Here is a 17,949-nt window from a genome sequence, read left to right as displayed (position 1 = left end):
TATAAAGGAAATATTCTGCATTCAATTGCTAGTCTAGATGGCTACCTGACGCATGCAGATGCTATGTATAGACCTGGGCAATTCTTGCTAAAAATGATAGTCAAATGTAGGCTATGCTAGTGGAATTTTCCTATTTCGCCAGCTAGAGTGCGTTATAAATAATTAATAGCTAGAACATGGGTTGTAGGGATGTTGGCGTGTTATATCTAGGACCCGAAGCCGTGAGAGCCTAGCACCTCGATAATTAGAAGTTATAATTGATTTATAATATATCAACGTAACCGTTTAGTGCAGCCTTAATTGAATAAATGATTATTGTTCGTTAATTCTGGGAAGTGGTGTTATATCGTTGACCTCAGGTGTTAGATTGTGACCTAAGTGTTGTATCGCTGATATAACACCTGCAATGGACCAATGAGCGCACCTAAAGGTCACGTGATATGTTATAAAGTGTGTTATCAAATTGATTAGACGATTGGGCAAAGATTTCATGGTATATATAAAGGAAATATTCTGCATTCAATTCTTAGTTTATGGGGCTACCAGACCCATGCAGAAGCTTTGTATAGCTAAACACGAGTAATTTGTGCAGAAAATAATAGTCAAGTGTAGGTTATGTTAGTGAATATCTCGCCCGATATAATGCATTCTAGAGTAGTCAAATTGATCAGACGATTGTGCAAGGATTTCATGGTATATGTAAAGGAAATATTCTGCGGTTACGTACACTAATTAGCATCTGTGGTAGTTATCGTATATGCAATTAATTAAATTTTAAATAAAAAAATAGAAATTATTGTGAACAATTTTGGCTACCTGACGCATGCAAATGCTATGTATAGACATGGGCAATTCTTGCTGAAAATGATAGTCAAATGCATGCCTGGATCCAGGAATTTTTGAAAGAGGGGGTTGACCTGGTAGCAGTTATTTATAGCATTACTAATTTTTTTCTTTTTTAATGAAATTATATGAAATTGTTAAACCACACCTATTGGAAAAGAGGGGTTGCAACCCCCTAAACCCACTAAACCCCATCTGGATCCTGGCCTGCAAATGTAGGTTATGTTAGTTAATTTTTTATATCGCCCAATATAGTGCGTTATAAAGTAGTCAAATTGATCAAACGATTGGGCAAAGATTCCATGGTATATACAAAGGAAATTATTTTGCATTCAATTGCTAGTTTATAGGGCTACCAGGCGCATGCAGAAGCTTTAAGACAATATTATAATTATGCTCTACTTTTATTAATTATTATTAATTACATAGATCTGTCTATCTTGTATCATCGCGTTTTCAAATTCTGCTTTACTACACCCTTTACTCTAGCTGTTTAATTAACTAATTATAAAAATTAAAATAAGGCAGGTACGTGATTGAAAGTGAACATTTTATTGTATTTATTTGCCTTGAAAAAGTATCTCAAAGTCCAAATATGATTCTAGGCTTCTACACTGAGACTTACAATTAATTAAGATTTTGCTGATTTTAGACAACAATATTTTTACACGCTAAATGAAATGTAAAACAAGAGATCGACTGACACTTACACTTGCAATCGACCTGCTAAAGCCTACACTACGCAGTGTCTACGCAACGCTATATCGTGCAATGCTCTAACGTGCGCAATGCTATATCGTGCGCGTGCGCATGCGTCATTGGAACCCATTCCCTGTTTCTGAGGGCAGTTACCATACGGCGATCTCACTTCCGACGGTATATTTGACACAGTTGACGCGCTTCTCGTCGGCTGGGCTGAGATATCAAATGACAAGTGGAACATGCTACGATAGCCCAGCCGACGAGTGCAACAAGTTAGGATAGCCCAGCCGAGGAAAATTTGACACAATTTACGCGTGCTACGTCCATGGGCTAGGAGGAGAACGTGCACGTAATATGATATCGCAGCCCAGCCGACGGAATTATGACACACTTGACGCGTGTCGTCGGCTGGGCTGAGATGCAAATTAGTTGTGGAAACATGATATCTCAGCCCAGCCGACGAGTTAGCGCAGCCCAGCCGACGGAATTATGACACACATCACGCGCCATACATGCATGCTTACATGCAATGTGTGCATAAGCTAAAAGGGGAGGTTCAACAAAAATGAACTTAACTGTATGAGTAGATCTTACCAAGACAAATCGATCGGTATAAGTTACTCCGTTATCTTCGCTTTTGTATACGAGAACGCGCGATGTTATTGCGATGTGCAACGCCCACACGCCTGCTCCGGGCTTCTTGGTGGATTAAGCTCCGCCCACCGCGAACGAATCAATGCGTTTACGGATGACTGCTACGGATATATCGAGAATGCCAAATGTGAATACGAAGATATTATGAATATCTGCCTTTTTGCCGTCAGTGGTTCCTCTCTAGAGTAAAATGGTGTCGGTAGAGCTGTTTTCCCGCCAGACTTTGAAGCAGAATTCCTCAATACCACGGCTTACCTAGAGAACGCGCTTGTGCTTGAGTATTTGTTTATCCTTGTTCTTTTAATATCCGAAGAGAAACGTTCAGCGCGCCGTCTGGCGTGTACAACAAAGAATGATCCTATTTTTACATCCGGGATTGTAACCTTCTACCAATCAGAAAGTGAGTAGACCAGATGTGAAAATAGGAACGTCCTCTGTAGCACACGTCAGACGGCACGCTGAACGTTTCTCTTCGGATATTAAAAGAACAAGGATAAACAAATAATCGAGCACAAGCGCGATCTATAGCTAGGTAAGCCATGGTATTGAGGAATTCTGCTTCAAACTTGAAACTCTGGCGGGAAAACAGCTCTAACGACACCATTTTACTTTAGAGAGAAACCACTGACGGCAAGAATGCAGATCTTCATAATATCTTTGCATTCACGTTCTGCATTCTCGATATATTTGTAGCAGTCATCCGTAAACGCATTGATTCGTTTACAGTGGGCGGAGCTTAGTCGACGGGGCGCGCGCGTGGGCGTTGCACATCACAGTAACATCGCATACAAAAACGAAGACAATGGAATAACTCATACCGATTGATTTGCCTTCGTAAGATCTACTCATATAAGTTAAGTTCATTCTAGGAGAGGCGTTTTGTGCGTATCTAGGCATGGGTACGGCTGCTGGGAGTGTTGAGCACTGCAGCCTCTCTGTCTGTTGCAAAGTGTAAGATCGAGTTGGTGGATTGCATGTTGGCGCATTCTGGTGGTCGGTGGAAGGAGAGAGTCTGAGAGAGATGGACGGTGGAACGGTTTGTCGTGTGGTGGAGAAGTACTGCTGTGTGTACGTGTGCTTGCTGATGTCTGCTGCACTGGTCTACGTAGTACAACATTGCTGCTAACCCTGTATCGTTCCAATTCGTGTCTGTCATATAAAAAACTATACCTGATTGTTTCCTTGCACTTTGAAGTTTTGCTTTCACTGAATCAGTAGGCACTTATTCAGTTAATTTAATTCATCTCGATTTTGAGCTTTGGAGAGCCTCTCCTGACTATAGGATGTCAACGGTAAATGCAGAATGAGTTTGTTAGAGGTAACTTCTGCTTTCAATTTGTTGCAGTTGACAAACGACTCGAATGATCGTGCAGTTCAGTACGTGTTAGCCGATCACGTGAGCTACTTCGGGTTACGTCTACCGCGTAAACGCAGCCTGGCGGAGCTCTAGATCTCTGTTTGCGTTTTCGGATTTTCGTCTACGACAGTCGACAACATATGTAAAGCGTACAAGATGGCTGCTGGAGGATTTGATGCTTGATTTGTAGACCGATTACTACACAAACACACATGCACGATATGCCTTCTGGCTTTGAGAGAACCAACAGTCACCAAATGTGGCAATTTGTTTTGTATCGACTGTGTGAGGCCCTTGGCAAGGCGTGACCGCATTGTGTGTCCTGTATGCAGAGAGGAACAGAAGGAATCAGAAATCTATCCAAACAACTATGATAAAAGGGAAATATTGAGTCTGATGATCTACTGTGATCAACAAGAGAAGGGATGTGGATGGAAAGGAGAACTAAAGGAGAGAGAAACACACAACAATACTTGTGCGTTTGCTGATGTACTGTGCAGAAATGAATGTGAAGAAATGAATGTGAAGAAATGATGATGAAAAAAGATATGGAAAATCACATGAAGAAAACGTGTGTCAACAGGCGAGTTGAATGTTGGTACTGTAACACCACAGTAATATTTAAATTTTTGAATCACCACCATAGAAATGTAAGATGTTCCCAGTCGCATGTAAATTTTGTAAACAACAAGTGGTTAGAAAAGATATGAATGAACCTGTCAAAAAGGATGGGACATGCCCTAACAGACCATTAGAATGTGAATTTAGTGAAGCAGATTGTCAGTTTACTGGCAATAGTAATGAATTGAAAGTTCATTTGCAAAATGAGGTTGTATGTCATCTTAGTCTTTTGACAAGACACCAGTCCGATACCAAGTTGTTACTTGCAACAACCAAGTCATTACTTTCATCCACAAGAGCTTGTCTTGCTAAAAGAGAATGTGAACTCGAGAATTTAAAATTAGCTATTACCAAGAAGGGTAGAATGTCTGTTTCTCAGAGTCAAATTTGTGTGTTTGAGTGGAATGTAACCAGTTGGTCATACTGGATGACGAATGCACAATCAGATCTACCAGAGTACCAGTCAATCCGATCAAAGTCATTCTACACAGGACCACAAGGATATCATTTGTATCTTAAACTTTATCCACTTGGATACGGTTTCTATGAAGGATCTCATGTCTCTGTGGATGTATGTGTACGTAAAGGAGATTATGATGATCAGCTTCCTAAGAAACAGCACAGCAAGTTTTCATTCACATTAATAGACCAACAGTCTGATGCAATAAATGTGGTTGTAAGACGAGAAAAAACGGTTGAACTTATTCCTGGTAAATATTTTGATGCAACCGATGACTTTATAACTCAAGAAACACTGAATTCACGATCCTACATTCAAAATAATGAAATATTTATTCAGTTTTGTCTTCAACTCAATGTGCTGTAACTTTAATGCAGAGCAGACTCTTTTATAAGACTGTATTGGAGAGGACACGAAGGATTGATCTTCTGTTACAATATTATTTGCTGTCTCATACTCTCTATGTTGTGTGTACTAGCTGTTACAGTTTTAGATCTAAGCAGATGTGTGGGATACTCTTTATGCATGACCATTGTACTAGTTACTTGGTTGTCTGAGAAGTTGAGTGGTTTTCAGTAGTTGTGAGTTTGTAGCTACTGTAACAGGCAGGCCAAGGTCTGTACACGTACACTGGATTGTGTATAGCAAATCTATTATCTACTTGTGTATCATCTTATTATACAGGTGTGGCGTTATACTAAGACTCCACCCCTTACATCCCCTTTCCTTAAAAAAAACAGGTTTGAAACAATGAAATGTCTCTCAACTGCAACTCTAGATTTACCGTTGTAAGTAGACTATAAATTAGCTAGTAATTGCACACATAGGGCCTATTCGTTTGGGACCTTTCTAAAAACAGATAGAGTGGAAAGGCCCGCTAGCGTGTTCGATTGGGCACCTTTCTTTTTCTGGATAGCATGAACAGTTTCCCAAACCTTTCCGGAAAGGGATAGACTGGAAAGGTATGTACGCTGTTCGATTGGTAACTTTTCTGTTTCCGAAAAAGGATAGAGCGGATAGACTTTCTGACCTATCCTACCATCAATACAGATAGAAAGGATAGAAAACGCACCTATAGACATATAAAACTTGTGTCCATAGTTTCAACCTTCCAAATCAACTCATTCGCTTAGCCTAGCATTTCCAGACCACTATTTGCGCATATTCTGGATTGCCCGCGCCAAAATTTCAAAGAATGGCAGCTGATTTCTCATGGTCGGTAGAACAAACTCCCGAAGAGTTAGTAGACATTCTAACAGGTGGAAATGTGGATGCTATGACAAAGACCACACACACATGGGGTGATTCTAGCCTCGTCCCCAGACTCTCTCGCGCTAGTCTTGTCCGGTGCCCGTATGACAATTCCAGGCGCGAGAGAGTCTGGGATCATCCCGCCTACATCCTGCCATATCTCCTTTCTAAATGCTCACTAAGTGTCACCCCCAACGTCATCAACTGTCACCCTGAACGTCATCAAGTGTCTCGTAACTTCAAAATCAGATTAGCGTTAGTCTAATCCAATAAACGTATCACACGGGATGCTATGACCATTGTTTGGTGTTTGTGGCATATCCAGCACTCGCAGACAACTGCCGCATGTTGAAAAGGTAAGACTATGGAGTGTTGGTGACGGGTTTCGTGTAGGCTTGTAGTCTGAGATCTACAAGTGGCGGATCCGGAGTGATGACCTACGTAGTTCACACGCGGCCATTAGCGTTTGTGCGCAGACTAGACTCTGTAGCAAAAAGCGCGCAATGGCAAGGGAAGGGGTTGATCTTGACATGAAACTACCGTCTACCCTTCGAGAAGTCTTCAAGTATGAAAACAAATACATCTTTTCGCGAAAGAATAGCCCTGGAAGCTTCAAGTTGACCCTCCAGACGGTAGTTTCATGTCAAGATCAACCCCTTCCCTTGCCATTGCGCACTTTTTGCTACAGAGTCTAGTCTGCGCACAAACGCTAATGGCCGCGTGTGAACTACGTAGGTCATCACTCCGGATCCGCCACTTGTAGATCTCAGACTACAAGCCTACACGAAACCCGTCACCAACACTCCATAGTCTTACCTTTTCAACATGCGGCAGTTGTCTGCGAGTGCTGGATATGCCACAAACACCAAACAATGGTCATAGCATCCACTGTGATACGTTTATTGGATTAGACTAACGCTAATCTGATTTTGAAGTTACGGGACACTTGATGACGTTCAGGGTGACAGTTGATGACGTTGGGGGTGACACTTAAGTGAGCATTTAGAAAGGAGATATGGCAGGATGTAGGCGGGATGATCCCAGACTCTCCCGCGCCTGGAATTGTCATACGGGCACCGGACAATGCTAGCGCGAGAGAGTCTGGGGACGAGGCTAGGGTGATTCTGATAAAAGGCACTGATTCTTCTAGACGCCGAATTTGCCGAAAACTTCAGCCTACCGGCATGGTAATACATCTAATGTACAATAAATTAGTCTTACGTTACCTCACTGTCATTGCTTGTGTTCTCTAGTCAATAATTTTACAATTTTTATTTAGAAAGATGCTACGCATGCGCATATAGCTCTGTTACCGCCTCGTTTATCTTGTTTTGGAAAGGTTCTGTTCGATTGGTAAACGTGTCCTGTCTCTTTCCACTCCATCTAACCTAACCTTTTCCAGAAAAAGATAGTCCCAAACGAATACGCCCATAGTTTTTCAAGTACTTTGGTTTAGTGCTAACTCGTCTACTTCTAGTAGCCGTAGTCGCTGCTGGTATATGTTTCTTCATTACTGAGGTTGTTTGCTGAGTTTGATCTTGACTCTTAGGTTGTTTTGGTTCAATGGTAATTGATGGCTTCCTGGTCGATGGTGTCTTCACTGGCTGACTCACTGATCTTCTCAAAATTGTTTCCTTGGATGGTTTTAGATGTATTCTGTTTTGTCTGTACGTTATACCTTGTGTAGTTGTCACCTCGTACGATCTATTGGGGAGAACTTTGCTTACTATTTCTTGTTCCCATTCATCGGTGCCTCACAGTGGTTGCATTCTCACTGTACCATTTGTCTGCAATTGTTGTTTGCCCCTAGCTTTTTTGTCATGCGGCGACCTTAATTGACATGACAAGAGAGAGGCTCGCTTCGCTCGTCAATAATTATGTACACAGTACATCATTTCTAAACTATTATCGTTCCAATTTGTTTCTGTCGTTTAATTAAATATTTATTTCGACTTTTGTTCCACTGAATCAGTAACTAAATAACCATTTCATCTCAATTCTCAACTTTCAGGTCGTTGCAAAGCCTCACTGACTCTACAATGTCAACGGTAGATGCAGCTACAGACCGTTGCAAAATTATAAAGCCACTCCCTGCACGTGACTATACCGGAAGTTTTTCAGGATGATTTACCGACTAGAACTTATAGACAGCGTTTAGCAAATAGGCCATGTGTTAGAGTAAGAACAGAGCAAGAACGTGACAACTTTGTTTGAGAAAACTTCAAAAGTCATTGCGCTAGGAAGCAAAATGCAAACGGCATTTGTGTGGGCGTCTACACAGTGTAGCAGAATGACCTTTCCTTTCTAGACTGTTTTGGCTTCTAGCTAAGAAAGCCGGTTTTGTATGAAACGTTTCTTTGACGTAAACTCTTTGCTCTAATACTTCGTGTTCCTTCCTCTTGCTTTCCGGATTGATTCAACTCGTCGCGGAACACTCTACTAGCGCGCGCACTCCCTTTAAAGAAATCACGCAATGTCGCCTGCACTGCCGCCCACTCTTTGCGAAAGTGATCAGCGTTTGTTGCTACCTTCAAGTTTTGCCAAAGGTTCTCAATTGTGTTGGCGTTAGGCGAATGACTACGGCTTTGGCGATGTTAGTTACTCTCACCCAGACCACATTCTTTCAAGGCTTCGATTTTACTAGCGCAATGTCGTGGACTGAGCTGCCGATCTCGGGGCATCCTCAATCTCACACCAGCTGTCCGAATTTCCCTCAATTTTATCCAACGAAAGATTGGTCACTCAGCTACAGGAATCTGCAATTTGGCAGCTCTGTATACTATTATAAGCTCAAACAACGACTAAGCAATCAAAGATTTCGCGCCATCAACATCATTTTGCAACATTTCGACCACAACCATTTCAAACCGAAAGTCACACATATAGAAATTTTGTGTACAGTCTAAAGAATTTAGTAGATTTTTTACAGTTTTGTACATTATTCAGTTGATGCTTCAAGTTATTTTGGTTTTTGTGTTTTTCTTATTATTGACAAACATGACAAATAGTCCCGTCAATGACGTCATAGTGGTTTTTCGTTTTCTAAAGAAAAGCTGAAAGAAGTTTGTATTTCAAGTAGATTATGGGTAAAGCATGTGTAGGTTTCTTTCAGCAATGGCAAAATTGAATAACAAATGTGTCATTGAGCTATTCCTCACGTGTTTATTTTGTGGTCAAAGTAGCGCGCTTCAAAATTCAAAATTCTGTTATAAGAAACAAATCCAATAGCGATGGAGAGTCCTTCTCTGTAGTTTAGAATAGAAAATTTGCAGTAAATGACAATTTAAATTATTTTTGCAAAAGCTTTTACAAAAATTTTGTGGTTATTCAAACTTCAGGTATAGTCACGTGCACGGAGTGGCTTTATACTTTTGTGACGGTCTGTAACCAGGGCCGGATCCAGGAATTTTTGAAAGAGGGAGTTCATCTGGTAGCAGTTATTTATAGCATTCCTAATTTTCTCTTTTCTAATGAAATTATATGAAATTATTGAACCACGCCTATTGGAAAAGAGGGGGTTGAAACCCCCCTGAACCCCCTCTGGATCCGGCCCTTGTAACGTTCTACTCTAAGTTTACTAACTATATAGAAAAGTCAATTGCTACTTCCAATTTGCTGCAGTTGACAAACACTCGGATGATCCTGCAGCTAATATTGGTTTGGTTCCGCACGTGTCAGTCAATCACGTGAGCTACTTCAGGTTATGCCCATCACGTGAGCGCATAACCTGGCCATGATTAGATCTCTCTCCCAGTCGTCATTCCCCGGATAGTCAATCCTCGAGACTGGTTTCAGACCGCCTACTGACGTCGCTAATTGTACTAAAGGCCTGTCCACACTGGCAACTGGATCGCGATCCGATCGCGATCCGATCGCGATCCAACCGCAACGCTGTCCACACTTGCAACTCGATCGCGATCGGATCGCGATCCGTCCGATCCACATCGCGAGGTGGATTCGATCGCGATCCGATCGCGATCGGTTGAATCCAATTAGAAATAGTGGGCGTTACCTTCACGTACGCTACGCGTGTAGTCGGAACATCTAACACTCCTCACTCGTCTTTGTTCTCGCTCACCTTACGTCGCTGTATCAACGCTTTCTACAAGCAAAGAAACCACACATACACATCGGTCATCAGTCACGTGATAGCGAAATGAGGCGGAGGTATCGTTTTCAAAGTGCAGTGTGGACGCTCGCTATCCCGATCGGATCCCGATCGGATCGCGATCGGATCGCGATCGGCAGGATCGCGATCGAATCGCGATCCGATCGCGATCCATTCTGGTCTAGTGTGGACAGGCCTTAAGTGCTCGCCATTAGGGCAATCTGTATCAGCATGCACAACGACGCGAAGTTTATCAGACGTATTGTTGAGCAGATAATTTCTGCAAGATGTAATTAAACCAAGCAGCCAACGATCCCGTACGTTGTACAAAGACAAGCACGCATTACACTTCAACACTTGAACTGCGTCTCACCATTTGCATCAGATTTGGAAGCTGTTGGAGCCAAACTCATAGCGCAAACGATGCCTAGGACGCCCAGATCGTCTAACAAAAGACAAACTCCCGTTCAAAAGCCGCGCTAACTCAAAGATCAATACGAATCTAGGGGGCAGAAAGCGATAGGAACGCTCTCCTGGCAGTTTGCGAAGTGTTTGTGCGCCACACCACGCCACGCCTTAATTTGCAACCACAACAAGGGCGGTTCCCAGGCATGTAGGGAAATTGCCCAAGGCAGCTGGCACACAATGCGCACTAATGCAGATTTATTAACTTCGTGGGCGGTCTGAAACCAGTCTCTCGAGCTCTCTACTAGGTCCTGTATCTAGATAGGCTCCGCCCTAGCAGATCGCCGAGTTGGCAACTGTGGTAAAGAAGTATACAGACTCGTTTCTTGTGTAAGAAAAATCGAGGCACAATTGAAACATCGAACCCGTCAACCTATTACAAGTAGTAGACTACGCGCTTTCACGGGCACACTACACGGTACCGTACAAGGGTGGGCGTGGTATTGTCTAGCAGGTCACATTTCGTCGCACAACTCACCAAGCAAACAGACATGGACGTCCATCGTTGTACAAAGCCTTCTGAACTCTACTTGAAGTCAACTCAACTGAACTCTATGTGCTCAACTCAACTCAATTAATTAATTAACTCAATCAACGTAGAACAGTGTGCGGCTACAACTGAAAGAACATGGTCATACATGTAGCTAGTCAGCTACAGATAGCTAGAGCTAGTTACTAAGTAGACTACAATGCCAATACTGAGTATAGCTACTGTACTAGAGAGTCAATAGTGTTAGACAATGACTGTAGAGTTCTACCGTGTCACTCAGTGATCTGTCATTGTCGACGCGTACGTTCATATCTGCAGTCAAGATGCGCGACGAGGAGGCACCAGCACCTTGGATTGTGGCAGATGGAAACACAATTGGTAGTTCCGTGTCCGACGAAATGAAGAAATGTGACCTGCTATAGAGTACCACGCCCACCCTTGTACGGTACCGTGTAGGCCTCGATTTTTCCTAGACAACAAACGAGTCTGTATACTTCTTCACCACAGTTGCCAACTCGGCGATCTGCTAGGGCGGAGCCTATCTAGGTACAGTACCTAGTAGTAGAGCTAGATACGTAACATTTCCCTCCAACCGGTTCATCTACGGTAAAGGTAGCGTGTTGTGTACAATGCACGTACCTATACAGCTAGGGACCGAGGTAGTGTGGCAAACCGGAGCTGCCAACGTGGTTTGGCACGTGACGGAAAGTAAAGTATAAACAAACACCTGCTTGGGTGTTGGAAATGTAATCTCCTGAGACACGCGTACATGGAAGCCCAGCTGAGACCCCCGCTGAGACTAAGACCCCCGCTGACGTGAGACCCCTGCTGTGTCTAGCGTCCTTGGTCATTTCAATTTTCTATTTTCTATTTTCTATTTTCTATTCATTAGAAATAGAAAAGCGAACAGCGCGTTCAAGTTTCTAGTTTTGAGCACATAGGTGCCTAATAATCAAACTTTAAAAGATAAATCTAAAGATCACAAGAACCAAACATCAAAGAATGAAAGCCATTTTACAAAAAATATGAAAAATTAAAATTTAAAATTTAATAAACACAGCAATTTTAAATAAGAATGCAAGTAAACATTAAAAATTAAAGAATAAAAATTAAAAATTAAAAATGAAAAAATAACTAAATTAAAAATTGAAAAATGAAAACATGAAAATTGAAAGATAGAAAATTAAATGGCCGGACCATCCACTGACCGTTCTGTCACTTGTTTACAGTCTTTCCTAGGCTTCCCCGTTTCAACTTGTGCTTCTCCTGGTCCTGATGCTTCATCAGTTGGTACCTCGACGGATAGTGCTCCTTACACAGTGGACACTTGCTTGATTCTGTCTGAGTTTCCAAGCACCTGACTCCACCGTGTACCAATTTTATGTGCTTTTTTTGATCGGATTCGCTAGTAAAGACATTCCTGCATTTGCCACAACTGGTATTCATCACACTCTTCATATGCTGATCTGGGCTACTAAAAGCTAATGCTTTGGACAGTTGGCGGAATGTCATGTAATGCCCAGGATTTTCAGGATCAGGTGTTATTGGTGGTATTAACCATCTGTCACTGTTGGGCAGTTTCACAACGTTCTTGGCACTCACCTCAACAGTTGTGCAGTCACAGGGCATGTCACCGCAAGCTCCCTTTCGAAAACACACCAGTCCCCATCTCCTATCCATACGCTTCACATAGTACCTCCACTCTTCTAGTAGTTTGCACTTTTGTTGTCACTCTTGATAAACTTCATAGGAGCCTTGAACATTTCTCTGGCTTCTTCAAAGTCTGTGTGTTTCAGCTGTCTGTGATGAGAACCATCAGTCCCTCGTATGCCAATTGATGACACCCAGAAATTGTCATGCACTTTGCCATTCCCATACATATTCAATCGATCTAAGGCATTATTGAAGACTGCTCTTTCCTTCTCAGCTCTCTGCTCTGCATCAATTGATTGCAGGGTAGGTGGTACCGTTTCGTCCGGAAGACAAGCAGGAATAGACACTCCGGTCAGCCATTTAGAACAAGGAGACCACAAGTGTTCGATTGGATTGTATCTGGATAGTCCTGGTGGGAAGCAGACACTGATGAGCATGTCAAGGTTTCCAAAACCGGCCTAAGAAAAACTGGTTCAAATTATACTTGGGTGACCAGTCAGGACCACCATCTGTCAGTAGCACAAGAACTGGTTTTCTCACTGAAGATTCTTCATCATAGATATCACTCAAATCATCTAGGTGATCCAACATGGTAGTAGACGTGTTTTTGACGCACCCGTTATAGATCCAAAGAGGCCCTGTAGCAGGAACATCCAAGATTTCCCGGCCAAACTTGTCAGGTCTGAGCAAAAGGTAGCCATCTGGCTCAATTAAATATCCAGGTACTGGAAAGTCGTGATCTTGAAAATGTGGTGTATCATCATTTGGAAAAAAATGCCGTAGCTGATGATATCGAGAAACTATTTGTCCACCAATGTGTACTTTGGCCTTGCTATCACATGAAAAAATACTACATTCTGCAGGAAACTCAGCGCACATCTGGCGAATACATTGTACAGAGGCAAAGTACTCATGGGCATTTGGATTGTCCTTACTCAAGTCACAGGCTTTTACTCCCACTCGAATATCTAGTGCATCCTTGTGTCTTGCAGCTTCAGCAGTGTTAGATCTAGCTGGCTTCAAAAGATTGTAAATCTTTTTTACTTTGAAATGCTTGACAAACCATCAACATTCTGAAGCACATGCTTTTGAATGTCTTCTAGACTAACACCACAGGAAGTCAAGGTACCAGTACGTCTTCTTACATGTGCTGCAAACCCATGCAATTTCACAAAGTCCATGATGACCGTGAGAAGTTGGGGATACTTCCTCTGCAAAGGCACAGGTCCAGGTCTTTGGTAGAACATGATGCCTTCTTTGTGCGCTGGGTCAGTAATAAACATTGTTCTGTCATTCTCTCCTTACTGTCAATCTCCGTGTTTAGGGTCATCAACTGATGTACAATGTTCGGCCTGAATAACAATTCTGTGTAGTCCAGTAAAATGAACTTATCACCCATTTCTACGCATAAAACAGGAAAAAATTCAACAATCTGGTTGACTACATTTCTCAACGTACATATGTCAACATCTGCTATGCATAATTACCTCTGCAAAACAAAGTCTGGAATACACTCCATTCCCATGTAATAGCATTTGTCTCTGATTAGGGGAAGTTTTTGAAGCTGTTTGGCATTTAGGGGAGATAACTCACTGCACAAACTACATTCAACTTCAGAAATATTGTCAATTGCTGACTCCCAACTCAAACCCAATGAGTTACTTGCCAAAAACGTGTATCGGCCACTGCCAGTCAGTTTGCAATGTTTTCGTTGTTTCTGTGCACGGATGCAACTTTGAAGGTAGGGAATGGCTCTCTCCAAAGCACTCTTTAGTTTCAAACATGTTGGGCAGAAGAGATAAAATCTTGTTTAGCTTCTCCTGGCATGACCGAAGCTGAACTGCTAAGGTCGTTGTAACAACACTCATGTTAGACAGCTCTAATAGTCCAGTCTTCAAGTCACTGAGTGATTTTTCCGCAGCTTTGTTTGCTTCATCTACCTTTGATTGACTCTTCACAAAAGTTTGGTTGTCCTTCCAAGCTGAGAAAAGGTAGAAGTACTCTTTGGATGACACTGCAATAGAAGTAAGCATTTTCATGAATTCTGGGTGTGACCTGACATCATCAGAGAGCAGGTCAGAGTAATTTATCTCTATCTGCAAGCACAGGTGTGTAATAGCACAACACTGACTGTCTTCTACAAGTTTGTCAACGCCTATCCCAGCAGCAGCAGTAGCAGCAGTGCTGATCTCTTGCGTGGCTACAGTCACTTCTATTGGCTGACTCTCTTCTGTAGACTTGGGCTTAGTCTCGCGTAGGCAGACCCCTTTCCGCCGCGGCCTCCCCGGCGAAATGGGGTCTGGTGTACGGCCTTTGATGTCGCTGTGTGCCGCGTAGCCAGAAATCGGCTATCTAAAGACCGGATTTAGTTTCTTAAACGCTTCACTAAAGACGAGACTGGTATGCACGCAATGCAATCCTATCTCAATAGCTTCTCTTGTTTCGTAGAGAACAACTCGAAGACTACAGCTAGAGTCGTTACTGCTTGTGAAATCTGCATGTCTACAGCAGCGATTAAACGCGGCCGCGGGGACGTTGACGTCGACAGGCTTCGATTTCATGCAGCCATGATCGACGTCGTACGATCTAGCGTTGTGCGCTCGTGTCACAACGGAGACTGAATGCGAACGTACTGGATGCGAACGTACTCAGTGCTCTTTGCTGTTTTTTGACGTCTAAAGCGACCGCATACAGTCCGGAGTGAGCGATATCTGGAAGGGCTTGGAGTTGCATGACGTCATTGAAACAAGATGAGTCGTCTTTCTGTGTTTGGGTAATCATTTCATGTGTTTTGTGCGTTGTTTTGGTGAACACATACAGTAGCAACCAGGAAGAGACCAAATCGTTTAATCGCTGCTGTAGACATGCAGATTTCACAAACAGCAACGACTCTAGCTGTAGTCTTCGAGTTGTTCTCTACGAAACAAGAGAAGCTATTGAGATAGGATTGCATTGCGTGCATACCAGTCTCTGTCTTTAGTGAAGCGTTTAAGAAACTAAATCCGGTCTTCAGATAGCCGATTTCTGGCTACGCGGCACACAGCGACATCAAAGGCCGTACACCAGACCCCATTTCGCCGGGGAGGCCGCGGCGGAAAGGGGTCTGGCTACGCGAGACTAACTTGGGCTTACTAGAAGAATGCTCCGCTCTCTCCTTTGATATCTGAAATGGGATATTAATTCTACAGTGAATTCTTGCTCTCAAGCGGAGAATTCTCAACTTCATTTGCTACCTCAGGCTGAACTTTGAAAAACGAAGTGATATCGTTGCGTTTCAGTTGGTCGATCCTCTTGGAAGCCCTTTCAAAGATTGCCGCGCACATTTCGTCGTTCTGACTAGCTGTCTTCCATTGACGTTTCGCTTTCTGCACACCTTCCTCGCGAGACAGAGATGGGCTGACAAAGACAAAAGCGTTCACAAACTGATGGTATCTGTTCGCTGGTGCTTTGTGAACAGCGGAAAGTCTCTTTGACAAGTCCCTCAGGACAGCAGAGTACTTCCTGTCCCACGCCATACACGCTTCCAACACGTGCGCCGGCCAAGCTAGCGCGCTATATTTGTCATGCGTATTATTAACTTGAAAACGATAGTTACCCGCAGGCATAAATGCAATATCCTGACTTCAGTAAGAGATCATCGATATTTTATTCCACGCCCCCAAAGCGTACAACTACTTCTACCCCCTCCCCCTTAGCGTACGCTTTGTACGCTTGAAAAAATGTCAACAATTATGGACGACCCCTAATTAATTAAACTATTTGTACACATACAAAGTTCTTAGTCTATGTTGCACAAACTGGTCATGGACAACTTCAGCTGTGACGTTGACAGCAACCATCGTTAATTAACGAAATGGATACCGACAACAGACAATGAGCATGAGCCAAATTTAATTAATTAAGCAACGGCCGGAAGTGTGTGACGCGTCAGGAAAAGGTCTGGCCACGCGAGACAATTCATCATCTACAATAGCGTCGGACAAATGCTCGGAAATTGTTTGATTATTTCATACTCTACATTTGCTACTAGATTTACATTTTTTGTGTTTTATCGTCTGGTAGCTACGCACTTTTTCTCTACAATGAAATCTGACACCCGGATACAGAAGAAAAGGCAGAACTGGCTGCCCAGATATTTATGCAGTCGAATTCTATAGGCGTGGCTAAACAAGCCACAAACGCGGAAGGCACGCCTACACGCATGTGTCACAGCTTGCTACATGTAGCGCGCGTTACCCTCAAAACGCACAGCTAAACGCACAAAAATATTAAAATAAGCGACAAACGCAGCTACTCGCTAGTTTAAAACATACATTTATTATTTTAATTTTTCTGTTTTTATTTCCATTGTCTCTGTATGTCATATCCGGGCTCTATAAAGCACACTTTTCCGTATATGGAATTTGACACCCGGATAATAGGATCCACCCGTCGAAGTAGGTTGTGGTTATCGACGTTCTCAGCGTGCTTTCAAACCAAGCTAGGCCATCATGGCAAGTCTCGCCTTGCAGATCAACATCGTTGATCAGAACGACGTCAAAACGATGCAGGCGAGTGAAACGAGCGACCAGACGCGCGTGTGTGCGCTCGACGCCGTCGACGAGGCCGGGAATCGCCTCGAACAGCGTCGGACAGACGGAAAAATTACGTTACGACGCGTCACGACGACGTAGAGCGCCAGATTGGCGACATTTGGTGTCGCGCGGCGCGACGCGGCGCCGTTTGCGCGCCGTTCTGACGTTTACGCGTTTTGTTTTCTCTAGTTCGAGCCGAATATGATCGTGTACGACGCGTGCAAGATGATTCGTGAGCGAATCGGCGAGAATCCGTCGCAAGGTGAGAGGAAATTTTGTGTCACATATGGGAATTCGTCGCCGACACGGGTTGCTACATTTGTAGCCTCGAATTTCCAGACCAGAGAGCGCGCGAAGCGCGCGAACTCTGGTCTGGACCAAGTCGATACTAAAATGATTTCGGAAGTATTTATCAATAACGATGCTAAATGGTGTCTAACAGCGTAGGATCGTTTTACCGAGCTCAACATATCATTTGTAAATGCCATGAGAGCTCATGGACAAAGAAGAGACGTCTGCCGTGTTTGCGGTGATATCTTGGTAGACGGCATGAAACGAGGACTCTTTGATTCTTCTGCAGACCGCTAGCTAGTCTAACCACTCGACTAGCGAGACTACCGCTCGACCAGTTGTCAAAGGTGATGGTCTGGCGACGCTGCTGTGCATATCCTGTCACTGCAAGCTTGAAAATATCGAAGAAATGAAGCTGAAACTAAAACTAAGATGTGTGCGAGCAGAGTCTAATCATTGTTCTGGCATGCAGAGTTTAAT

General features: G+C 43.2%; 2 protein-coding genes across 2 annotated transcripts in view; both read left to right on the top strand.

The window, feature by feature from the left end:
* The first annotated feature begins 4,262 nt into the window (after positions 1-4,262).
* On the top strand, positions 4,263-5,003 carry LOC134188314 (TNF receptor-associated factor 4-like). Its single transcript, XM_062656510.1, has one exon. It carries the CDS (start codon positions 4,263-4,265, stop codon positions 5,001-5,003), a length of 741 nt encoding a protein of 246 aa, XP_062512494.1.
* Positions 5,004-17,094: 12,091 nt separating this feature from the next.
* LOC134188311 (talin-like) overlaps positions 17,095-17,949 on the top strand; it is a 25,856-nt gene continuing 25,001 nt past the window's right edge. The window contains exons 1-2 of the mRNA XM_062656507.1: positions 17,095-17,154; positions 17,368-17,440. Of these exons, the coding sequence (XP_062512491.1) occupies positions 17,095-17,154; positions 17,368-17,440 (133 nt within the window). The remainder of the gene's footprint in view (positions 17,155-17,367; positions 17,441-17,949) is intronic.

This window comes from Corticium candelabrum, chromosome 12 (assembly GCF_963422355.1).
Source record: "Corticium candelabrum chromosome 12, ooCorCand1.1, whole genome shotgun sequence".
NCBI classification, from domain to species: Eukaryota; Metazoa; Porifera; class Homoscleromorpha; order Homosclerophorida; family Plakinidae; genus Corticium; species Corticium candelabrum.
Note: the sequence above shows the minus strand (reverse complement) of the source record. Positions and strands in the feature narration are given on the sequence as shown.

Bases quoted from the DNA above. Each gene is read 5' to 3' on its own strand.
- LOC134188314 (XM_062656510.1), top strand. From the start codon at position 4,263: ATGAATGAACCTGTCAAAAAGGATGGGACATGCCCTAACAGACCATTA.